At 42.2% G+C, this 26,928-nt stretch overlaps 1 protein-coding gene across 10 annotated transcripts in view; it reads left to right on the top strand.

Annotated features, from left to right (window-relative positions):
• NBEA (neurobeachin) overlaps window positions 1–26,928 on the top strand; it is an 881,590-nt gene that overhangs the window by 743,777 nt on the left and 110,885 nt on the right. For all 10 annotated transcript variants that reach the window (XM_050937106.1, XM_050937099.1, XM_050937102.1 and 7 more), the window contains one exon: window positions 1,563–1,703. In XM_050937106.1, the coding sequence (XP_050793063.1) occupies window positions 1,563–1,703 (141 nt within the window). The remainder of the gene's footprint in view (window positions 1–1,562; window positions 1,704–26,928) is intronic.

Raw genomic sequence — 26,928 nt, 5'->3', positions numbered from 1 at the left:
TTATTTAAATTGTGAAACAAATGTGCTGTACTTCAGTCTTATTAACACGCAGACATCTCAAAAAACCAGGGAAATTCAGAACCAGTAAATACTTAATTAAAACTCTGCTAGTAATAGCTTTTAGTGATATACATAACATAATGATGATGGCATTCGTACTGGTTTGATAGTCTACTCTTTCCAAATGTAAGGTGACTTTAAACTAACCATGAAAAATATGCTCCAGAATAAATTTAGAGTACACATCTTTCATTTTTCCAATGGCCAGACCAATTTTCTATAAAAGATACAAGTGTAATAATAAAGTAAAATAAGTTTCAGGTTATAGCTTTGATATAAAATATTAGCTATTGAGTATATGTTGAAATGTGCTGATTAGTTCAAAGTAATGCTGAGCAACTTCTAGTATTTTGAGAAAAAATTACAAAATCCATGTGTAAATGCTTATGTTCAAGTTGTAAATCCCTGATTAATAGGGGCTTATTATAAAAACGCCCAGACTCTTAATTATTTGTATCATTGTAATGTACATGAAGTAGTCTTTTGGGATTCTAATAAATAAAAACGTCAATACATTTTTGAACTATTCATCCCAGTGTGTAGTACTGTGTGTTCCTCTGAACGTGAAGCCACATTTTATTAATTTTAATACTAAAATTAATCCTTGATGGTTCTTAACAGATTACTATTGCTTTTGTTGTTATAGTTAGCACTAGATAAATAATTTAGTAACATCTTATCTGAAAAATACATATATAAGATCACTTTACATGTATTATCTCACAGTTTGATATATATTCCCTCCCAATGTATTTTCTTTATCCCAGTACCTTTCTATATTTTCCCACAATAGCCACATAATATAGACAGGCAGCTATAACAAGTGTATTTTACAAAGGATTATGACAAATTAAAACTCACAAAGTATTCATATTTCTTTTAAGTAAGAAGATTGTTGGTTTCTCTCTGTGAAACCTGGTTTTGTTCAGAGTGTAGCTGCTGTCTTGCAGGACTATGAATGTTTTCAAGTATTTCTGCTTAGGATCACCAAACACCACCCACCAGTTCTGCGTGAAATCTTTTCATCATGAAATGTGCATTACAAAGTATCTTGTGTGAGCAAAAGTCACTTTTCATTAGCTGTATCATTACAGTGAATGACAATAACAGAAATATTAGTTTGGTCTTAATACATTTTAAATGCCATTTAAAAGTGTATTTCCAGAATAATGTTACTGCATTAATTGGGAAACAACTCTGACTTCAAGAAAGTCTTTGAAACGTTGCAGATGTGGATCACATATATTTGTCAATTTAAAAAAAGGAAAAGAAAAGAAAAGTTATGAGAGTTTTAGTAGATCGAGCCTTTGAAATAAAATACCAAATCCATCTCAGTAATCTAAATGGATTAGCACAATGTGGAATAAGTTATCTACACTTGGCTGGCTGAATTTCATATATAGTGAATCTTAGCTAATGTATGCAGAATAAAAGTGACACACAGATCCAAAGCATACTACCCTTCATCTGTTAAAATTATTCATCTTTTCATCTCTTTGCAGCCCATTGGTGCTTTGAACCCAAAGAGAGCAGTGTTCTATGCTGAGCGCTACGAGACTTGGGAAGATGATCAGACTCCGCCTTATCACTACAACACCCATTATTCAACATCTACTTCTACGCTGTCCTGGCTTGTTCGTATTGTAAGTAGTCTTTTGAATCCTGCTTTTCATTTAATATGTTTACTTGTGTTTCTTTCTCTAGTATATATGTACCAGTACCTATATTTCAAGTTATATAAATACATTCCAGTCAGATCCTCCTGATGAACGTCGAATCATGTAAAAGCCTCACAAATTTTCCATCTGCACTCTGTCTGCTAATCCCTAGCCACTAGGGTGGGAGTAGGGTCCTCCTGCCCTAAGAATCAGAGGCATGCTTAGAACTTGAAGTGTGGAGGGAACTAGGACAAATAACTAACTTAACAAAGAAAAGTCAACTCAAGGAAAAGTTCCTAAACAGTAAAAGAGTCCTGTGGCACCTTATCGACCAACAGATGTATTGGAGCATGAGCTTTCATGGGTGAGTACTCACTTTGTCAGATGCATGTAATAGTAAAAGACGTTCAACCTACTCAAGCTACCCTCTCAGTTTAATAACTTAGGTACTGGTGGGCTTTGCAACATGTCATGAAATTTAAAAAATAAAGTAAACAAAAAATACCCAACAACAACAAACACCTTAGGCTTTGTCAGACCAGTGGGGGAATTGTCCGGGTACACTGCAAGAAGGACAAGAGAAACTTGTTATGGAGTTTAATCAGGCCGCAACTTTATTATATCGATGTCTGGGACTACCCTGCAGATAAAGTGTACAGTGCAGACAAATCCATGCTTATTCAAATCAATTCTCCAGGGCTTCCACCAGCCCCCCTTTGTTTCTATCCAGGTCCCCTAGCCAACCCATGGCTTGGAACTTGCCATCCACCACCTTCGGGGGAAGAGGGGAGTCATTGCTGCAAAGCTGACTACCAAGCACATTTTTTACAGCAGTTTCTGACCTCCTTCCTTCCCCTGCAACGTCCCAATAAATCAGAGCTGTCCTTCCTGGGTAAGCCCCAGACAAACTCTGCCCCAACTTAATTGTGGTGCAGTCATTATAGAATTCAAGTTTTATAGTGAAACAGACATAAAATTATGGGCCACTGAAATTGAAGGTTTATTCCCATTGACAGAAAAATAAAATGTATGTTTCCAAATAAATCAAAAACAAGTATGTATTTTTGGATATTTTGAAATGTGCACAGCACGTTAGAGTACTGAAATGTTCTTTCATTTCTGGAAACCTGGCATTAAATAAATTAAATAAATCTTTGTAAATGGATCAAGGAATGGGCCCAACCTGCAAAGTTTGGATCCAGCCTGAACACCAGAGCAATGAGGCATAAACATAGAAATATGGATTAAAGGCTTCAACTTCATTGAATTACTATAAAATTAAATTATTATAGAACAAGGATCAGCAGCCTTTGGCACACGGCTCGCCAGGGTAAGCACCCTGGTGGGCCAGGCTGGTTTGTTTATCTGCCGCTTCCGCAGGTTTGGCCGATCGCGGCTCCCACTGGCTGCAGTTCACCGTTCTAGGCCAATGGGGGTGGCGGGAAGCGACACGGGCCAAAGGATGTGCTGGGCGCCCTTCCTGTAGCCTTCTTTGGCCTTGAGCAGCGAACTGCTGCCAGAGGGAGCTGCGATGGGCCGAACCTGTGAGCCGCATGCCAAAGGTTGCCGATCCTAGTTATAGAATTATTGAACTTGAGTTAAAACAGCACTCCACTCCAACAAAAACAAATTGTGTAGGATGCAGGGGTGGCACCAGCGCACGAAGCGCATGCCTGGGGCGGCAAGCCTGGCAGTCGCTGTGATGGCAGCAGTTAGGCAGCCTTCGGCGGCGTTTCTGCGGGAGGTCCGCTGGTCCCACGGCTTTGGTGGCAATTTGGCAGTGGGTATACCGAAGGCACAGGACCGGCAGATCACTTGCAGAAACGCCACCGAATCCACTTGACCAGCAGCAAAAAACATAGAAATGAGATGTGCCACCCCTGTCTCACAGTCAGCCAGTGGGACCTGACATGGAAAGCCAGACTCCTCCCCTCTTTCCTTTAAGGAAATTGGAGACTTGAGTTGAGAGGAGCTTCAAGATGCACAAACATTGAACACTGCACATATCCGCCATTCCATGCCAATGCCCCAGAACAATGACTGGTTATTCCACAATTGGAAGGTCCCCAAAATGACCTTGCTACCTTGTAATCTTCACTAGAAACTATCCACAATTTGCATTAATCAATACTCTAATTTAACCAACCAGGCCTCTTTTGTGTCAAGAAGTTGAAAACATCCACAAAACAGTTTGCCAGTTCTGCTTTGTGGGAAAAACTCTCGAAGGCCTGAAAAAAGTGATTGGTTGAGCCCTTGACATCCCAGGAGATCCAGTGAATCTATCTGAAGGAAGGAAAGAGTGGAGCAATTTAAGGGCATCAGAAGCTGGCAGCTCAAATCCAGGAAGCCCCCTAAATGGTCCCAAATGGGGTGGTGGGAACAAATCAGTCAGGGACCATGGCCCAAAGTTTGCCCTATCCCAGACACTACTGCAATATGCACCCTCGCCACCCAATACAAATACCAGGCACCACCCAAATCCAAGCAGCAGAGTGGAGAGAGGAGGGGAACAGGATGAGGATGCTTCCCTGACCCAAAGACCTCCCTAAACCAAAGGGGTGCCTTTATTGCTCCTGTCACCATCAAAATCCAACCCCGCTGACTAAGGTGTGCATTTCCCATATTGGCAATGATAGGGTGTTCAGATCTGTGGTTATAGGACTCATCCCTGCTTAGATTACAAGTGAAAATATTTGTTATCGTTCCTCTAATGCCTGTTTCTCCAGAGTTCAGGTTTGGAAGTAGTGTCAATTAATGATTTGACTGGAGAATTGGATAAAAGTTTGCTGAAATGTGCAGATGACGCTAAAGTGTTTTGATTAATGAAAAATGTGAAGGAATGTGTAAAATTCCAGATAGGCATAAATGCTGTGGGAGATTGGGCAGCACAACAGCAAATGAAGTTCAAATTGGATAAATGCAATGAAATGCACTTTGGCAAAAATTCTCTAAGCTTTCTATTATGTATACTTATGGACCATGAACTTGCTAGATCCCCTAAGGAAAAAGATTTAGATATCATTGGGGATCACTTAATGAAGCTCTGTAACCAATGTTCATTAGCAGTTAATAAAGCAAATACAATGCTCAGTGGATAGAAAAGGGAACAGCGAAATTCCATTGGATAATGGTGTGCTACTTTCAGGAGTCCTGGTCTAATTTTGGTCCTCTGGCCCTAAGAAAACTCTACAGTAAGTAAAATGTTGAAGGGCAGCAGAAATAGAGATATGGCAAGATTAAAATATGGTAGCTTTAAAACTGGGATTTTCTAGTTTAAAAAGGAGAAGAATTGTGTTCCAAATTACAAAGGCAATAGGAAAAAAAACCACTGGTCTTCCTTTTTCCCTGGCTAATGATATTACCAGCAAGGAGTTACTCAATGAAATTAATAGCTGGCAAATGTAGAACAAATAAATGCTATTTGACATAGCACGTAATTAGCCTGCGAGATTAAATGCCCTTCTAACTGAGAGAAATTTTAACTGGATTTTTTTAAAGGACTGGATAATTTTATGAATATAATGTGTAGTTATGTAAACTAAAGTAATAAAATTCTCAAAAAGAACAAGAGTACTTGTGGCACATTAGAGACTAACAAATTTATTTCAGCATTGTTAGTCTCTAAGGTGCCACAAGTACTCTTGTTCTTTTTACGGATACAGACTAACACGGCTGCTACTCTGAAACCTAATAAAATTCTGTGACTTGAGATAATTTTCTGAAGGGGTCAGGAAATATATCCCCTCCCTGCCTTCACCCTGTATACAGTATAGCACAGTTGACTTGATGCAATCTGGGGACGTTACACCTTCTTCTGAAACTTTGGATGTTGCACTGACCTCTGTCATAATCAGGACATCGGATGTGATCAACCAATGTTCATAAGCTGTGTAGTCAATTTTATATTGTCTCCAAACCATCACAAGACTTTGCCTGTTTGGCAGCCTCAGTTCAGATGAGAGTGAGGAAGAGAACAGTGGATTGTTGCATGTTGAGGCTGAGGTGCATTGGCAGAGCTGCCTGAAAAACTTGCACTGGCCTGTCTGCTCTATGTACTGTTTTAATCAATGCAGTTACCCACCCTCAATCATAAACAACCAATGCACACATACTGTTCTATTTAAAAACACTCACTCACTTCCTTGTGCCATTTTAACAGTAAGTTATTAATTGATTGTAGAACTTTTCATATACACTCTTGTCATGCAATCTCAGTCCACAGAGGAAAACACCTAAAAGCTATACTTTTTTCAAGATGACCACTATTATACTTTTAAAAAATATAAATCACTGAAATATTATTCTTTCTCCTTGCATTTCTACTTTTTCTAAACATCATTTTTGTGCTGGAGGGAGTTAAGATGGGAGTAACTAATACGTTATATGTAGTGATCAGAAAATAATTTTTATTTTATATTTTTTTCATTTGCTTGTGACAGGGTTTCCTGAACTATTTTCATACTTCATTTATCATTATAATCAAGAGTAGCCTTAGGCATAGGCTAAGTAGTCAGGTACTTAAGGCAGTACATCTGGGGAAGAAACACTAGAATAGTGCTCAGGCTGCACTGGCCATTGCAGTTGGCCAGCTCCAACATACTTTTTTCTGGTGGTGGTCTGCTCTACCAGCTCCCTTCTAAAAGGTATTATCCTGGTTTCTGCTTAGTCCTGAGCAATGAGTGTCCGCCTCTCATATGCTCAAGAATCTTTAGCATTCTGGAGTGTGTTCAAGAACTTTTAAGGGTACTTCTTACACGTGACTGATCAGAAGCTAAGATATTGTTCTGAGAAGGAAATGAAGACAGAGGACCTTGTAGGTTTCTAAGTGAGCTGATGGGAAAAGGAGGACAGGGAGCAATTAGTAGGGAAGATACCAAAATCTGTCTTTGCTTAGGGTAAAGCAATTTACCTGAGGCCAGTCTAGAGTGTTATTTTACAAACAACTTCTTTAATATATCTTAAATTAAAATCCTAATATATATTAGATCAAAGAGTTCATCTCAGTACAAATTCAGGGTATAGTTCTCCCAAACCCCAGGGAAAGAACTTGTTGGCTATTAAACTGTTATATTTGATGATCGCTAAATTCTTCTTAAATGTTGCTAAATTATCCAAGTACTGTGAATACACTGTGTGATTCACATATGGTTCCTGTACACTTGTCTTCCTCAAGTGTTTTAAAAACTGCGATTTCATTTGCATGTTTGCCTGCTAATTTTGGCCTGTATTCAAGAAAAGAGCTCCTTTTGTTTGTTCAAAAGTTCTTAATCTGAAGACTCTGCTTCTTCTTCGAGTAGTGTCCCTATGGGTGCTCTGTTGTAGATGTATCTGTGCCTCTAATCAGAGATTTTTTGGTAGCAGTGTCCCTTAAGCCTGCACATGCATTCTCCCTCCCTCATGGTCTGCCTACAAGCTATCAAGCACTGCCCAGGTGAAACCCCTGCTCAGTTCCTTCTCAACCACCTTTGGCCTCAAACAGAGCAAGCAGTTGTCCCTTCCTTATCTGCATCATTAGCATAAGTAGTATTTGTTTTTGTTTTATTCTCCTTAAAAGTTAGTATTTCCTTTTTATTCCATTGTGATTAAAGGGGAAAAAAAGAACTTTTGTGTAAATTTCCTGCCCTGTCTGGGGGGATTCTCCCCTCCTCGAGGTGGGAGAGGGCATTTAGAAGACTCTTTAAGTTTTTTCAGTTAACAAAAAGAGAGAAAAAGAAGAAGAGTAGGAAGGAAGACCTTTCTTTTGCATTCCTCATTGCTAGAGGGTGATAGCCCCATGCCCAGGGGCATGCCCAGCTCTCCAGGTTCCAAGAGATGTCTCTCCTGCAAGAAGCAACAAAGAGTCCTGTGGCACCTTATAGACTAATAGATGTATTGAAGCATAAGCTTCCGTGGGTGAATACCCACTTCGTCAGACGTGGGTATTCATCCGCAAAAGCTTATGTTCCAGTACATCTATTAGTCTATAAGGTGCCACAGGACTCTTAATCTGGATCTGTAAAAAGCAACAAACATGGCTGCCCCTCTAATACTTGACACCATGGAAGTCTCCTGCAAGGAGTCAATTCCTGCAACAGCTAGGCACTCTCACTGTGACTGGTGTCTGGGAGACTCCCATATCCCTCAGAAATGCTTCCCCTGCCACCAGCTAAAGCTGCAGTCTTGCAGGAACTGAGAGCTAGAGTTAAAACTCCTCCTTATGGAGAAGATACTTCAGTCTCCAGGGGACTCCAGTGCTGACCCTGGATCATCCCCGGAGCCTTTAACTTCAAAGGAGGTAGAGTCGTGGAAAAGAACAAACAGTTTCCCCCTGTAAAGTCTAGGAAAAAAGGACTCTGAGTCATTGACCAGCCAGAGGGGTTCCCCAGTGTGGTCACCTCGGTGCTGACAACACTGGCAGCTCTGAAGCATGGAACCCAGAAGGGGGCCTCCATTATGAGCTCTGCTGCACCACCTGGAAAAGCCAAGGGCTCAGGCTCTCAGGCAGCTATACCATCCCCCAAGGACAAAGACAATTACCATGCCATCTTTAAATGAGTGGCACAGAGAGAACTTTTGGTACCGGCTGTGACAAAACTCGTGTCTAGGGAGTACTCTGCACCTTCTCAACCATCGGTACTGACAGCATACCTCAGACGCTCCTATGCAGTACAGAGTTAGCCACAGTACTGCATGAGCTCCGTTATCCTGGAGACCTGACAGTTGGGGAAGAGTCTCAATCCCCATTACTCAGTACCGGGGCCTTGGTACTGAGAACATCCTGGCACCTGGAATCACTCTCCATACCAGGCCATGTACCACCAATACTAAAGAGCGCTGCCATTACCTAGTGCAGTGTCTGATAGCGGCCAGGAGGAGGAGGAGGAGGTCCTTTTCTTGGCCCCCCGTCACAATACAAGGGTCCTCCTCAATTCCACTGAGCCAACCCATGATTATGATACAGACTCTCTGGGGTAACCCCACTGCTCTTGCTTTCCCCTTCCCCGCCCAATGGCCATATTGCGATCCTTGGGCAACATACACATCCCACACATCACAGATGTTCAGTGGCTTTCCAAAAGAATCCACCAGATGGTATCCTACAGCCTGGCTGTTCAGAGCTCAGAGAGGAGGAAGCTTTTCAGAACAAGATGAAGGGCTCAAAGTTACCCCTCCAGCAAACTTCTTCTCATCTCCCCCAGATGAGGCTGTAATGCCTTGCTGCTATCACTAAGTGATGATTTTAAGAACTTTCTGGATCTTACCAAGAGGGTGACAGATGAGCTGGTTCCCTTACAGGAGATGGCAAATACACATCATAAGTTGGTGGATATTTTGCACACCTCCTTCTCATCCAGAATTTCCTTCCCAATTAATGAGGCATTTCTAGATCCTGCCGGAGTCATATGGCAGCCTCCATCGCATCAACCAGCAACCTTCTTTTCTGGCTGTCTGGCTGGTGAGTCTTGCTCACATGCTCAGGGTTTAGCTGATCGCCATATTTGGGGTCGAGAAAGAATTTTTCTCCAGGGCAGATTGTCAGAGGCTCTGAGGGGTTTTCGGCTTCCTCTGCAGCATGGGGCATGGACCACTTGCTGGAGGATTCTCTGAACCTTGAAGTCTTTAAACCACAAGTCGAGGACTTCAGTAGCTCATAGGTCAGGGGTTTGTTACAGGAATGGATGAGTGAAATTCTGTGGCCTGTGTTGTGCAGGAAGTCAGAATAGAAAATCATAATGGTCCCTTCTGACCTTAAAGCCTATGAATCTATGAGCAAGAGAGATGAAAAAACAATGCTACATCCCTCCCAAAAAAGCAGACTTCCTGTTTCAACATCTGCAACGCAACTCCATCATAGCGGTTAATGCATGAGGCAAGCAGCATCGTGCCAAGTCGACCCCATGTGATCAGGCTTGGGAGGAAAGCATAGTTGTCTGTGACATTACAATTCAGAGTTGCAAATTAAGCTGTCATAGCCAACTATGAGTTTATTAATTATGGGAAACTGAGTGCGTTTCCGGAACATTTACCAGAGACAGAAAAGGAGCAGTTTCAGGCCATTTTCACTGAGGGTCAGTTAATAGCCAGGCTGGTGCCAGAGACAGCAATGGACATAGTTGATACAGTGGCCTGCCCAGTCTCCATGGCAGTGGTAATGAGGCAGGCTTCTTGGGTATACATTTCTGGGTTGCCCAAAGAGCTGCAGAAGATCTCCAGTTTGAAGGGCCCAAGCTCTTCTCCGAGAAGACAGATTCTTCTGTCCACATTCTGAAGGATTCACGGACCACATTATGCTCCCTGGGAATCTACACTGTGGGACAGAAGGGTAGATATACCTCTCAACCACAGCACAGGTCACAACCTCCTCAATACCCACCATCTCAGCACTGTTACGAGCTGCAGCGTAAGAGGATCAGGGCTCAAAAGCAGAAGCAGTCAGCACTCCAATCTGCAACCTATCATACCACCTCTTCTTAGCTCTTTTAATGGGTTGGTTGAGGGCCTGAACAGTTATACTTTGCAACACAGCTGCCATCTACACAACTGTCATGCCTCTTTAGAAGTTGCCTGGCCCTCTTTCACAGCAGTTGGGAGAATATGACCTCTGACAGATGAGTCCTAGAGATTATTTTGAAGGATTACGGCATTCAATTCATGTCCCTCCCCCATCCCAATCCTCCTTCCCCTTCCCTCTTCAGCGATCATTCTCATGATAACTTACTTCATCAGGAAATAGATCATTTGTTATGCCTATGGGCCATAGAACCTGGTGGAGCAAGGGGTTTTACTCCCATTATTTCCTGATCCCCTAGGCAAAGAGAGGTTGGAGGCCCATTCTAGATCTAAGGGCATTAAGCAAATACGTATAGGCGCAGATATTCAAGAGGGTCATGCTAGCAGCCATTATTCCAGCTCTAGAGCAAGGAGAGTGATTTCCAGCCCTCAACCTACAAGATGTCTACTTCCATGTCTTGATACAACATCGTACAGCAGATTCCTATGGTTAACCTTTGGGCAGGACAATTATCAGTACAGACTGCTCCAGCCAGGATATTCTCCAAGATTCTCTCCATCATAGTGGTGCACTAACCCCAGTACAGTGACTGGAGTTTATCAGCATCAACCTCAATGCAGTACAAGCAAGAGCATTCCTCCCACTACACAGACTCACAGATGGATGCCTTTCTAATAGGCTGGGGAGCTTACCTACGCAACCACAAGGTTCAGGGCAAGTGGCCTTCCACAGAAGTGACCCTCCATATCAAGCTTTTGGCGCTAAGGGCTGTCAGGAACATCTGTGTACCTTTCTGCCTTTCATCAAGAACACCCACACAAAGGTCATGATGGACAATATAGCCTGTATGTTTTGTATAAATTGGTAGTGGGGTGCCAGATCTCCCTCCCTCTGCACAGAAGCACTCAAATTTTGGAATTGGTGCAACCATCACAGTGTGCTCATCTCAGCTATTTGCCAGGGATACAGAAAGTGACCACTGATAGTCTCACTTGGAATTTTTGTCATGACCACGAATGGGAACTGAACTCAGAAGTGCTTCAAGATATATTCACCCCTTGGGGAACCCTGACTTACAGATCTCTTCACTACTTAACTGGAACAAGAAATGTCCTCATTACTGCTCCATGGCCGGCTTTGGGAAACATTCATTGGGAGATGCCCTCATCCTCCCATCAGACGGGGACCTCTTATATGCCTTTCCCCAGTTTCCTTTTCTATCTGTTGAAAAATCAGTGAGACAAAGTGAGAGTTATTATGATTGCCCCTCCTGGCCAAGATAAATATGGTTCCCTTACCTGACACAGAAGGCAATATGTCCTCCAGTTCCTCTTCGGCCCATTCCTCTCAAAACAATGGGATGATGGTTCACCCCAACCTGCAAGTCCACCTCCAGCTTGGCTCCTTGGTTCCAAGGCTTAGAGGCAGAATGCCCTGATGAGGTGAAAGATGTGTTGCTATACAGCCGAAAATTGACCACTCAATGTACTTACCTACAATATGGAAACAATTCCAAGCCTGTTGTCATCCTAAGCACATAAATGCAACCTCATCTTCTCTCCCTCTGATTTTACACTACATTTTAGACTTGAGGTCAAAACTCACTCATCCCCCTTAACATACATCTTGCGGCGAAAATGGCTTTCCACCACCAGGTAGATGGATACTCTGTGTTTCCTCACCCACTGATGCATAGATTCCTTAAGGGCATTGGAAATCTCTCCCCCGCATGTGAGACCATCCACTCCAGCCTGAGATCTTAACCTAGTTCTCAGGGCTTTGACTAGACTTCCTTTTGAGTCCATTGCAACTTGCTGTCTCTTACACCTGTTCATGAGGACAGCATTTCTAATTGCCATCACCTCAGCTAGATGCATGGGAGAAATAGCAACCCTGATGGCACACCCACCACGCGCAGTCTTTTAAAAGACAAAGTAACTCTGAGGCCGCATCCCAAGTTTCTCCTTAAAATTGCCTCCTCTTCCCATATGAATCAACAGATCCACCTTCCTGATTTTTTTCCCAAAAACCTCATTGTGACATCAGGGAGTTGATTCTGCATATGCTAGATGTTAGAAGAACACTAGCATTCTACTTGGACAGGACTAAGGACTCCAGGAAGCCCCATAAACTCTTCCTTTCATTTGTGGAAAGATTCAAACGCTGCACAGTAGTGGCTCAAACACTATCCAAATGCTCCTCTGGTTGCATTAATCCTTGTTATCAAGGGCACAACCTGCTGCCTCCGCTCAGAGTCTGTATACACTCCATGAGGTCAATTTCTACCTTGGTCACATTGCTTAAAGATGTCCCTATTTTGGAAATCTGCAGAGTAGCAACTTGGGCCTCCACCCACACTTTCGCAGAACATTATGTGATCACTGGAAATTCAGAATCTGATGCCATCTTCGACTCCACAGTACTCTCTGTAGTAACAGACTCCACTCTGAAGTCCCAGCCTCTAGTGGTGATACTGCTCAGAAGTTATCTACAGAGGAGCACCCGTAGAGACACTACTCGAAGGAGAAGAAGAGGAAGTTACTCACCTTATGCAGTAACGATGGTTCTTTAAGATGTGTGTACCCGCCCTCCTCCTCTCTACTTCAGAGTTCTCCATAAGGGCTCTGCCATAGAGAAGGAACTGAGGGGAGTTCATCCACACAGCGCTCGATAGCCTGTAAGCAGACCATGAGGAAGGGAGAGCACGTGTCAACCCAATGGACACTGCTACCAAAAATCTCCAATTAGAGGCACAGGGGCGCAGATACACCTACAGTGGAGCACCCATAGGGACACACATCTTGAAGGACCATCATCACTTCACAAGGTGAGTAACTTCCTCTTATTGACTGAATGTAAAATACACAAAGTAGTACTCACTTCTTATATTAAGCTAATATCTTATTATTATTATTATTATTATTATTTTTATTGTTGTTGTTGTTTATTTAACACTAACTAAGAAAGAAGAGGGCTAGGTACCTGCCTTGGTGGTCTTGCCATATAAATCTGACAAATAACATGGTGAGAAATAATAAGACCATAGGGAAGAGAGAGAGGAAACAAGGGGAAAGAATGAAAAAAACTGCTCACAGAACAGTGTTGTTTTCAAGGATTAAGATAATTATTTTATTTGTTTCATGATTTTCTCTTGTTTTAAAATATTTTAATGTAGTTATATGTTAGAGAGGGGGCAGGTAGTGTCAAAGAGGAGATCAGTGATGTCAAGATAGCCAAAAGAAGTTAATTTTGAGAGCAGATTTAGAGAAGAGAGAGCACATAGGGATGATAGAGTGTTCCCAGCACAGGGAATGGCAAGCAAAAAAAAAAAAAAGGGTGGTCATGAATGGAAGGAAACAAAGGAAGTGAAGGGAAGAGAGGGCAAAGTGAAAAGGGAGAAGAGAAGGAAGAAACTCAAGCTGTGATCAAACAGAGTTCTCTAAAGTATGGAAAGTAAGAATAAAGACTTTGGAACAGATGTGTAAAGAGATAGTAAAAGAGCATTAGGACTAAGGGGTAATATGGTCAGAATGGTGATTTTGGCTGTAGCATAGAACCAAAGAAGAAGAGCTGTAAGTTGATAGATAAGGGATAAAGCAGGTTTACTAGTTAGGACATAGAGGAATGGTGGATTTGGGGGATGGGGATAAGATTTGACAAGAGTTTGTGAGGGAAGAAGACTATGTAAGAGTGAAATATACCAAGGAGTTTGCAATCTTAGGTCAAGGAGTGTAAATGAGTTGTCTGTGGTCAAAGGAAGTAAAGTAGAGCTCAGTTTGTAGATTGAGAAACTGGCAGGACATCAGGAGGAGATGTTGGAGATACAGGATTGCACAGAAAGGACAGAAAAAGAGAGAGAGGTGAATGTGGTAGCTAAATCCACGAAGCAGATTGAATTGCCCAAGAAAAAGAAGAAACAAATGAGGGGTGAAGGAGGAGGAAGAGGAATTACCAAAGTGTGCTGGGAGTGAGGTAGTCAAAGTAGGAAAGGAACAAAGATAGTACAGAGTAGCAGAAACCTAGCGAAAGAAAAAGAAAGAAAGAAAAGAGAAGAGGGAGAGGTCCACAGTATCAAATACTGTATGAGAGGTTGAGAAGAGAATCTGGTCATTACTACCATAATACTATGATTTTTGGGCATCAGATATGTATTGGGACTTCTGGACTTAGCAATTTGCATGCAGAACACAATGGTTCGGGTTTTATTTATTCCTTTTAGGTATTATTCTTAATTCATTTTTTGAAATGGTAGGTGTTCTACATGGGTCCTGTCTATTACAACCTCTTCCTTTCTGGCACTGACAGATGCAATCATGCTCCCCAAAAGTCAATTCAAAACAATGCTGTTAAAATCTCTCTAACTCATCACTGTGACAATCACCTCCTCTCTGCATTCTACCACTGGTTCACCCTTCTCTAATACACTGGACTTTTCCTATTTTCCAGGTCCTTAAGATCTTTCCCTGACTCTGTCCACTCTTATGGTGTCAATAGCTTTCACCTTCATTCTGCTAATGGTCCAAACTTTCCTTGGTAGTCCAATTTTCTCTCAAGTACCTTTATACATGACAGGATGTCCCTGTAAAACTACTACATTGTCATCCTTTGAGTCCCTTCTTAAAACTCACTCTTCGGTGAGGCCTATAAATAGTAAAAGCGGCAAAAAGTTCTGTGGCACCTTATAGACTAACAAACATATTGGATGCATCCGACAAAGTGGGTATTCAACCATGAAAGCTTATGCTCAATATGTCTATTAGTCTATAAGGTGCCACAGGACTCTTTGCCGCTTTTACAGATCCAGACTAACACAGCTACCCCTCTGATGCTATAAATAGTAGTTTGTCCTCTTCCTCACCTGTTGCCAGGGCCTAGCACAATGAGGCCTAATCCCTGAGTGAGGCCACTAAGCACCTCTGCAGTACAAGACCATAGAAGCCACTTCAGAGCAAGTCTGATATTAACAACTTCCAGTTAATACCAACATTTTGTTGTGAACTAATCCCATCTCATTGACTTTAGTGTTAATGGCATACAGATATTGGCAATGGCATGCAGCTTATGGGAAGTTTTGGAGGAAGAAAGGCCCCAGCTGCAGGCAGGTTTGCAACCAGGAAAAGAAGCGATGGGACATGGTTTCCCTGGCTGCAGCCCTGCAAACCTGCCTGTGCCCTGGGACTGCACAGGAGATAAGGCCCTGGAGTACCTACATCCTGCCCAGTGAGGAAGCCCCAGACAGAATCTTGGCATTGTGGGCTGGGGGGGGGAAGCTCTGGGCAGTGCAGCAATGGGGAAAGAGGATATAGCCTGGGTGCCAGGGCTTTCCACAAGGCATGGGGTTGCTGGGAGCGTGCAGAGCTGCACAGTACTTCCACCCGTTGTTGTCCTATCCCCAGTGGCACTGCTGCCTGCCTACAGTCTTCCCTTCTTGTGGAAGGCCCTGTCATCTGAGCTGCAGCCTCTTCCTCACTGCTGTCCCACCCACAGGCAGCCCACGAAGGCAAGTCCCAGTGCTTCCTTCCCTGGCTGCAGCCCTGAAAACCTGTCTTGCACTTATTGGGCAACTGTTGGATAATAGCAACTTTTTGCTGGAAACCAAGGGGATGCTAATAAGCGAAATATATTATAATAAAAACAACTGCCCCGATATACATTAAAAGCTTTTGGTATAAACTTCATTCCATCTCCCAGGAACACTCTAAAAATCAATACAGCTCCAGAGTAGTAGTTCAGCATGATGAGGCCTCATCAGAGCTGTTTACATCCACTCTTGAGAGTGGTACAGCTGACCCAGAAACTCTCCCAAGCCAAGTTAATGTAGAAGAAAAGTTATACAATTAAGAATTTTTAATGCTAAACAGAATAAAAGCAGTCAATGTCTAGTTAACTTCTATTTAAACTAATGCATTGTACACGTTAGACTGCATTCTGATAATATCATCCAAGTTTTCCTATCTACTCAAGCCAAGGCTTACTTCGGCTAATGCAAGGTGTTATGGGATACTTAGCATAAGTACTGTATACAGGATTACAACAAAGGTACAGGCCAGTTTGGGCTGTAAAACTGCTATACTAATGCATAATAACATGTTTACTTAAATGCTTGGAATATATATTGTGGGTAGTATTATCAGCATAATATATATATGCTAATCATATATTAGTCAACACTATAGAGTGTACTAAAATGTTTTTCAAATGCAACTATTAAAATAAAATGATTACATAAGTAAACATAGTAATTGCAAAGTGAATTACTGTAGTATTGTTCAGTTTGATGGAAACTATTGGACCACAGTAACAAAAATAGCTTATATTTTTATATATGAAATTATTAGCTAAATTAAGAAGCACTTGTTATTCAAAGGAGGAAAAAGCACAGCCTAAAGTGGTTGTAAGAAATAGCAATATTACCCAATATTAAAATCTGAAATATCCAAACTTCTGTTGGGGTGAATGTCAAGTTTTATTGCCTGAGTTTTATTGGTCGTGAGGAACAACAATTCTCGATGTTCACCAAAAAAAAAAATCAGACAGCGTAGAGTATGCATTTTACATACTTTCTGAATGTCTTCATTGTGGCCATGAATTTCAAGGTTCTTTTTGTTTGCTGGTTTATGATGGAAGGTAGGTTTAGTTGGCTTCATGGAAGAAATTTATGGCCATAATGAAGATATTTCCAGATATTATGATTAAATCTATAGAGTGCACTTGTATGAAAGTATTAGGGAAAATCATGATCAATTTTTAAATTTTTGAAAAAGGCAGAGGATGCTCAGTGTGAAAGACTGCAGAGGGGCCCCATTCTTACACTTCATGAATTTTTATATGGCTTCACTTCTAGGTGTGACAAATGAGTTGAATGACTCCTATACAGAACTGCATGTTTTGGTGATTTAAATATAAAGAATATTCATAAAGTAAAATTCTTATAATGACACTTTAGCAACATCTGTGGTTAGTTAATTTCTTGACCACACTTTGGTATGTTGTTTTGTTATGAATATACTCAAGAGATCAAAGAACCAGTCTCAGTTAGGTTTATTAATGTGATAAAGGAAAAAGGTTCTATACCAGGGGTCGGCAACTTTTCAGAAGTGGTGTGCCGAGTCTTCATTTATTCACTCTAATTTAAGGTTTCGCGTGCCGGTAATACATTTTAACATTTTTAGAAGGTCTTTTTCTGTAAAGTCTATAATATATAATTAAACTATTGTTGTATGTAAAGTAAATAAGGTTTTTAAAATGTTTAAGAAGCTTCATTTAAAATTAAATTAAAAGGCAGAGCTCCCTGAACTGGTGGCCAGGACCTGGGCAGTGTGAGTGCCACTGAAAATCAGCTCACATGGCCGCCTTCGGCACGCGTCCCATAGGTTGCCTACCCCTGTTCTATACGATACCAATCTCTGAGGACAGTCCCAGTCAGCTATGTTAGAGTCATGTTATGTAGAATGTGTGCTCCTGACATTAATCCTCTAAAGCCATTCTTTCATCCCCTATTTGTTTACCAGTAAAAGGTACCGTATACATCATTTGAAACTGGATTTAATTAAACAAACAAGGTAGAACGTTGATTTTGATATCATGGCGTACCCCTTTATCTTTTGTTCTGAACCCATGTAGTTCAGGTCATGATGCATGACTCATTGCTCATTTTTCAATAATCAAAAAGAGTGCATATGTGTCGGGGGGGAGAATAGGGACAGAGCAAGGGGAAACATTTTTTTTTAAAAGCAGGAAAGAGTCCTGTGGCACCTTATAGACTAACAGACATATTGGAGCATGAGCTTTCATGGGTGAATACCCATTTCATCGAATGTATGTTGCTTTTACAGATCCAGACTAACACGGTTACCCCTCTGATACTATTTTTTTTTTTCTGTTTCATGGCTGTGTGCTGCTTGCTGCTCACGTGCCTATACCTTTGCTGGAAAGTGGACAGGCACAGGCAGAGCAACCCCAGGGGAGCCCAGGGCCTGGAGGGGAACCCAAGACAGTACTGCAGCCGGGGCAAGGGGGCTCACAAGTACATAGATTGTTACTGCTCAGGGTGTGTTTTAATAACCCAAAGCATAACCTAGGGCATCCTCATGGACTAAGGGAGGCAAATGATCATAGGAAAGTGTCCATGTACTCAGGTGAGCAGGCTGTGTGCATTAATGGAGTGGTCAAATGGTCAGTGACATTGTTTCTGAGTATCAGAGGGGTAGCCATGTTACTCTGGATCTGTAAAAGCAGCAAAGAGTCCTGCGGCACCTTATAGACTAACAGACGTATTGGAGCATGAGCTTTCGTGGGTGAATACCCACTTCATTGGATGCATGCAAAGGTGCCACAGGACTCTTTGCTGCTTTTATTGTTTCTGAGGTTTTCTCCACAGCGTTACAACACTTCAAAGGGCACAAGGTCACCTAAAAACACGATGTTTTCTTCCACCTAAGACAAGAGATGGCAGTAATGCTGATCCCGAGGATGAGTCTAATCTAAACCACACAGAGGTTGGGGAAAGGCATGGCAGAGGCAGGGTTGGCTCCAGGCACCAGTGGAGGAAGCACATGCTAAGGGGTGGCATTTCATCCATTCTTGGGGTGGCACAGTCTAGGAGGGGGTTTTTTTTGTTTTGTTTTTTTTTGTTTATTTTTTTTTGTTTTGCAGTTTGGGCAGCTTTTTGTTGTTGTTGTTATTGCTTGGGGCAGCAAAAATGGTAGAGCCAGTTCTGGGCAGAGGTGATATCCAGCCTGGCAAAGGGTGGCAGTTGCAGGGGCCACAGCCAGGTGCACGGACCATGCTCAACCAGTCACTCAGCGAGTTCAACTAAAGGGAACAAGAGTCAGCCGATTGCGGTATTAAATACTCTGGGCCCAGGAGTGGAAGATTGAGAAGCCTGGGCAGACCCACCCAGGGGTGTCACCATCAGTGGGGGGCAATGACGGTATTACACAGCTGCTGCCAGCTAATTTGCATTTACAACAGCAGCTTCAGGCAGGTAGGTGTGATGGGTCTGCACAGGGTGACAGGTTAGGCCCAACATGGGCTCAAGTTTCAGCAGCAGGACAGGGAAGGGGCACATGGCAAATCATTGGCCATCAGGGCATGTAACCACAGGGGATAGAGTAGACGCTCCCGGAGGAACTATGGGGGAGCAGGGCTCTACAGAACTCCTTACCTGCAGTCCTCGGTGTGGTTATGCCAGTGTAGCTTATCCAAGGGAGTTCACCTACTCAGTGCAACTAAATATATAATTCACTCACAGGCTATTTGTGCATGTAATATCCCTATGGCACAGGAAGGTGTTCACAGACACTAAACATGGACAAGGAAAGCAAAACAGTGAACTGCCCAAGAGGCCAAGGGTACCTAGAGCATGAAAAAATTTGGGAGGCTGCCCTCATCATCTAGGTGTGTGTTATGGTACAGGTCTATCCAGGCAGTAGCACAGCCTTTGTTAATTATACAAATATAATTAAACGGGCACCCAATATGTTTGGAGGCATGTCATAAGCAGTTTACATTAAGGGCAGCAACACAAACTGGAATAAGGTGGCATCATACACTGTGGTTCAAGGGCATAACACCAAGGCCACCAGGGGTTTGTTCACACTGCAACAAGCTCAAAGGGGGCCCCGGACCCAAACTAGTATTTGCTGGGCATTTAATAATGGTGGTCGTTTCCGCAACTCCTGTAAATACAGGCATGTTTGCAAGATACCTGCCGCCAGCAATTTTATTTCCACAAGGCTATGTCCATGGGCTGTTCAGTATCCTGTGCAGCCTTTCAAAAATTCAGTACAACATTGCACTGGGCAGTGGTGTGGCCAGTGGAACTAAACCAAATTTTGTTCGCTGCGCAAGCTGGGTCAAATGACTGTTTTCACCTGTTGGGCACATTTCAGGCCCTGGCTAAATAGTTGGGTTAAACAAACAAAAACCTTTACACTACATTAACCTACCTGGGCTTGGAGCTGAACTTTGCTTGCAGGGTTGTTGTTCCTGGGAAGGCATTTTTGTGCCTGGCTGGCAGCGGCAACAGCTAGTAAAGCCAGACCATACAATTATGTGCGAGTCACTATACAGATGTAGTAAGACTTGTGGGTGTGGAAAAGCTTTCTAAATCAATTTAATGGGGTATCATTTTGCAGGTACAAATGGTTATTAATTTGGGGCCAATATAAGGGTGTGCCTCTGGCGCAATAACATGGAAGTGGTACAGGTTATCAATCGCCAAACTTCCAAATCACACAGGATTGGAAATTTGGTAAGGGCATTCTCCAATGCTTAACCTTCAACATCTGTTTTTTCTTCCAAGCATGTCCTGGGCATGGATAATGGCATAGCAGACACCTTGTCTCATTTCCAGTTTGCCAGATTACATAAGCTGCAGGCTTCCTGGAACCTCGGAATGTCATGCGGTTGGCAGAATGCACATTATTGGCTCCAGCTTACAAGTTGTTTGGTTTGGTTTAAGGAATCCTGTCAATTCAAGGATCCAGAAAATGGGTTGCTTATGCGGCCCTCCATTAAGGGCAGTTGCTGCAATACCAGGTCAAGAACAATGCAGCTGCTGGTGCCCCTTGACAATCACACATGGGACAGTGGGTTCTTTCTCCCCAGTAGGGCTGCTAGTCAAGAGGCAGATGTTTGGGAACCTGGCAGGGTTTGGGGGAGGCAGCCAAGCAAATGGCTGGCACCTCCTTGTGGCGGATGTTCAGTGCATGTACTTCACAGGGAGGGCAGCCAGTGGCCAGATAAATGGCCTGGTAAAAGACATAAAAGGAGGTACTGGATAATGGAACAGAAAGTATGAGGGGGTTCGGGGCCTCCTATGACTAGCATGCAGGGCCAGCTCTAGCCATTTTGCCGCCCCAAGGACAGCGGCACGCCACAGGGGACGCTCTGCCGCTCGCCGGTCCCATGGCTCCGGTGGACCTCCCGCAGGCTTCCCTGCAGAGGGTCCGCCGGTCCAGCGGCTCTGGTGGACCTCCCGCACGTGTGCCTGCGGATGCTTCACTGGAGCTGCGGGACCAGCGGACCCTCCGCAGGCATGCCTGCGGGAGGTCCACCGGAGCTGCCTGCCGGCAACCGGCAGAGTGCCCCCCGCGGCATGCCGCCCCAAGCACGCACTTGGCGCGCTGGGGCCTGGAGCCAGCCCTGCTAGCATGACAGGGAGCCAACCCCCTCTGTTCTCATAGACCTCCTAAACCCTCTCACGAGGCTGATGGATGGTAAGGTCCAAGCCATGGGTCAGCTGGGGGACCTGGATGTAAACAAAGGGCGGCTGGTGAAAGCTCCAGAGAACAGATTTAAATAAGGATGGATTTGCCTGCACTGTACACTTCATCTGCCAGGTAGTCCCAGACATCTATATAATAAAGTTGCAGCCTGATTAAAACCCATAAGAAATCTCCTGTCCTCCTTGCTGTGTACCCAGACAATGTACAGTAACATAAAAACAAAGGAAGTAGGACATTTGTTTTCAAACTTCTATCCTGTGATGCTAGATCTTCCTGTTTTGTTCCTTCAGCTGATTTTTGAAGTCTCCTGGCTTCTTTTGTGTGTTGTTTTCATTAAAATATAAGGATATGCTGTAGTTAGGTGCTCTTGAATAGAGATTTAACTAACCTGACAATAGGTTTCAGAAAAAAAAACCCACCAGCTTTATAGGTACATACGACTAGTATAATAAAAATGAGCCCAAATTAACACAATTTATGGACATGTTTCAATAAAATCCATTATTCTATATAAAATATACTGTGATGACAATTGGGATGATGAGATAAAAAGTTTTTCTTTCCCAGGTCCATAGCCCTGTTGTTCTCTCATTGGAGTCGACCTTTAACCTGCAAGTTCTTATCTGACTATGATGGAAAAGTACCAGTTTGTATGAGTCGATCTTAGAATACGTGCACCTATGGTGTCATTGATACAATACAGTGGTGCAAGTTAGCTTTAACACAAAGACTCCCCAGATAGTGTAGATCTCACCTTCTGTATGTAATGCAGTAGAACATATGTAGAAATTAAAATTTTAAATTTCTTGTTTTATAATAGTTGATTGTTATCAGTAAACAAATAAGACAGGGTATTTGAAAAAGTTAAAGACCTGATCCAATGTCCATTGAAGCTAATAAAAGTATTTCAGTTAAATTCTGTGGGTATTGGATCAGGCCCTAAGTCAATAAGAGCATCTTTAAATTCCTCATATTGTACTCACAATAGAAAGTATACAACAATAGCCTATTCAATAATCAAAAAGAGTGCATATGTGTGAAATGGACTATATATCTTAACTTTTTTATGTCCTGATGTTTATGTGTGTAGATTTGCAACCTAAGCAGGACACAATTTTATTACCTTAACACAAGATACAGGTGATATATACCCACCCAACTCTCGCACTAGAAAAGTAACTGTGTCCAATGGAGGTTTCTGGGACTCTCACCATACAACCAATAACTATAAATCCTAGTCTTGTTTGCCCCAACTGTGCCTCCACGATGCTGTGAGGAACTGCATTAAAGGAGTGTTGTTTGAGATTGCAGAGTCAAGCACTAAAAAATTAGGAAATGCCAGATTAATGGTTGCTGATGCAACCTTAATTTGGCCCTTTTGTGTGTCCAATCTGTGAACTGAATGAGCCAGGAGATCTATGGAAAAAATAGTCTATGATTATGTACTTAAAGCGTGAGCTGAATTTAGGTTGTAGGGGTCACCACGAACTTGAGATTTCCTAACTTTTGAGTATTTTATGTTGCAGCCTAAATAATAATCTTTTAACATAGTTGTTTACATGTAATTTCCTAGGTTAAAATAATTTCTCTTATGTATGACTGTAACAGTCCCGCAGCCCCTTTTATCATCAGTGTGGTTTGAATCTTGAGCCTTCAGCACTGTGGCAGATGTCTACTACTTGAGCTTCAAGGCTAACTACATTAGCTGGCAGCATGAAAAAGCTGTTATCCTGGCATAGGGAGGTGGAACACTGGTGTCATATGCTAGGTTCAGAGGATGGACAGGAGGAGCTTGGCCTGCCTCTTTTTCTCCCACTCCCAGACGTGGGGGCTCTAGTCCTTGTGGTGCCCTCAGAGGTGGGTATGAGTCACTGGGACCGTGTACTGGGTCTGAGAGATTATGGGGGATCCTGGTGTGGCTCTCTTACCTCCTTCCAACCAGGAGTTGGGGAGCACCTGTCCCAAATCAAGTCCCTGTGTGGAAGATAAGACACTGGGGCAATGGCTGGGTCTAGGGGATGATGAGGGAGCCTGCCCCAGCTCTCTCGTCTCCTCATCCCCAGGAATTGTGAAAGTGCATGCCACATGAGATGGGATGCTGGGTCCAGGGAAGTGGGGATGTCATTGAAGGAAGCCCACCCCGACTCTTTTCTTCCTACCCATACACCACAGCTGCTCTGACAGCTCTCAAGCATTCACAGTGCAGCATGGCAATGGTAGGATCCAGTCTATTACAATGTTCAGTGATTTTGTCAGGCTGCCAAAATTGCTCTGAGGAACACAAGTGAGGAAAAGGAAATGGTGATTTGTAACACTTCACAACTCAGCTAAATCTGATTGAAATGTAATGGGACAAAGAAAAGGCACTGCAATAACCTTAGGGGTTTCTCCCAACTGAATATCAATGACCTTCTGCAAGCAGTGGAATTGCTAACATTTCTCAAATGAAGAGGTCTCAGTAATCCTTTAAAATGGAAATATAGTGGTTGCTGCCAGCTATCCCTATAATCATCCAAAGTTAATCCAAAAGCCTTTGTCTAGACTGAATTGAGAAAGCAATAAATCCCAGTGGGCACTGGAAGCCTGTAGTAGGGAAAAATCCATTCCCAACCCCAATAGGCAATCTACTTAGTGGATCTGAAAAATTGGCCAGTTTTTCCCCAAACCCCCAATGAGCAATGAGTCATGTAGCAGATGATACCCAATGTCATACATTAGGAGGAGAGCTGGGAAACAGTGATGGCCAAAATGATGACCCTTGGCCTGTTTCCAGCCTAAATGTGTCCTGAGTGGAATTCACTGAAGTCAATGCTAAAACTCCCATTGACTTCAGTGGGGACAAGATTTCACATTGTCCCTCCTCTTTCCATCCCCTGCATGATCCAGACCCCAGTGTCTGTCCACTGGAGGGGAATGGGTACGCTCAAAACACGTCGTCTTGAATTTCTAGAGGGGAAAGGGAGTGGTCCACATGGTGGCAATCAAGTGCTGAAGAAGTCTCATCCCATCGCCAGTGAATGTGGTATCAATTTTATTCAGAATACTATGAACAACTGAAATGGGCTTATAATGAAATACATTTTGTAGCTTTGTAGCATTCACAGACAGAAAAATTTTTAATGAAATAATAATCTGTAGCACAGAACAAAATTTGAATGAATGTATTGTATACAGATATGAACTATATTTATATTTTCCAACCACATATATTTCCAGATAATAAAAATCACCTTAAAATTAAGTGAAGTATCTGAAATAAACTTGGGAAAAGCTCTGACTTCCAGGTAAGAGTTAAAAATCCAGAAGATAGGCACAACAGGTCATAGCAGGATAACATAATAGGGCACCCTGTAGTGCTCAACTGTTACAGGTTTAATCCTTGACTCTGAATTTTCTTGCTTTTGTATATTTGTCTCAGATGCTTAAAATAATGTTGTCATGGAATTTTGGATTAATGTTTTTACATAATTTACTGTAGCTATATCATATTTCTGGCTTCTGCTTTTTTTTAAATCCATCAACTGCTTCGGATTTCAGCATCCATCGGTAAACTGTTTCTCAATGGTCTTCAAATCAAATTAAAGTATAAATGTTTAAAAAAAAATAGAGGCTGGGGCTTTTAGAAAGCACAGATAATAAGATCTAAAATTCACAGGATCAATAGGATGGAAAGTGGCATAGTTTGCAAAGCTTGCCATTGTAAATATTACAGAATGCTTTTTCAATTATAAACCACAATAAGAATTTTCTTTAATTAAAACGTGATGTGAATCTACCAGGTACTTATTTCGTACATGAAGTTCGCCAAGTAAAGCATTCCAAAGTGCTTTGATGGGCACATCAAAGTTAAAGTTGCCCTCCCAAGTTTAACTCTGTTCGTATCTGCATCCTTATTCAGTCTGATGTTATGACTCTGCTCAGCAAATGTGCCAGTGTTGAATATTTTTTATCCTCACTTTAATGTGTGGGAGTCAATTTTGTCAAGATCCAAATTTTTTGGGAAAGGTGTAGTCAAGGTTCAGACTCCAGCGAAAATACAAAAATAATAATGATAAATAACAAAAAAAGATTTTGGGGTCCGTTCAAAAGTGTCTGGCAGTTTGTATTTGGCCTGCAGTCTGCCTTTTGACTACCCCTGCTGTAATATGTGGTTCTCTGCCTCACTTGCCGCATGCTGTCTGACTCCCGCAGTAACTAGGTGGGGAATCATCTGGACCATTTACAGTGCAACATGTATTAGGGACCTGCAACCAAAACAGTATATGGTTATTTTAATTCAGACTTTATTGGGAGCTTCAAAGTTGCATGGACAAAGATTCATGGCAAAACTTGCCATTATTAGGCTTTAGAGTGCCTTCGCTTTGCAATCTGCATTCTTTTAATGTCTTTTTGTGTGTGCATAATTTCCTAGGCATTTAAAAGAGAAAAAAGATAGAATAACAATTTCACCATTTGGAATTATTTGCTAGACAGCAGCAAGAATATCATATATTATTCAGTATAATGGGTTAATTTCATACTCATCTTCACAGACACTGAGGAGCAAGGCAAGGGTCCCAGACTGAGAACAAGTAAGGAAATCTTTGCCCCGGTAGCTGTAGCATCACACTAGAATGTCATATTCAGTTATGACCCCCCCCGCCCCCAACAGTTATCTACTATCACATCTTTTGAAAATTAATGCTTTCCTGGGATACAGTCCTTTTTTGTAACAATGTTTAAATTTAATAGTTGCTATTTTATCTAATGGTTGATATGACGCAAGTCAGAGGCACAAACAAGAAGGTGGGAATTAGGGAGATGTGTATATAGGTTACACAGCAAGTTAGTTGTACACAAGTCTTGTTCTGATGCAAGTTCCACAGCACAGATAACGTACTGATAACAAATAGAGCTAACCCTTAGTAGCATATTTCTTGAAGATATAGAATCTTAGTTTGGTAGAGTGTATCATAACTGTTCAGAATAGCATAATATAAAAAGATAAAATGATAATATTAATTTATTTTGATTGTTAGTGTCCTTCTTAGGCTCTGAGTTATTTATCTTTATATTTCACTCACTACCATGAACAAAGAATCAATACTTCATAGAACAAAATAAAATTCATACCTTATTCAATCAGTTGCCCAAAAAATAATAATAAAGCCAGACCAACCCCTCAGTAGCAACTTGTCTTAGCAACCTGTCAAAAGAGGCACCATATCTCCACCCAGTCTTACCAACTGAGAAGAAAACAGGAGTAGACTGTGGCATTATATTAAAATAAAAACTTTGTAGGTGCTTTCATGTGATTTAATTTGAATGTGCAGTCTTGTGCTGATCAGACCAGGCATAGTAATATATGTAACAAAGAGAGTTTAATGGTGATTTCAATTAAAGTATTACCACAGCATACCTGCCTGCCAATTATCATGGCAACAGTAGTCTTATGACAGAATATGCAATATTGTATCCTTCCATTCCAGCAATCAGATTTGTAGGGTGC

This window comes from Gopherus flavomarginatus, chromosome 1, assembly GCF_025201925.1.
Source record: "Gopherus flavomarginatus isolate rGopFla2 chromosome 1, rGopFla2.mat.asm, whole genome shotgun sequence".
Lineage (NCBI taxonomy): Eukaryota > Metazoa > Chordata > Testudines > Testudinidae > Gopherus > Gopherus flavomarginatus.
Note: the sequence above shows the minus strand (reverse complement) of the source record. Positions and strands in the feature narration are given on the sequence as shown.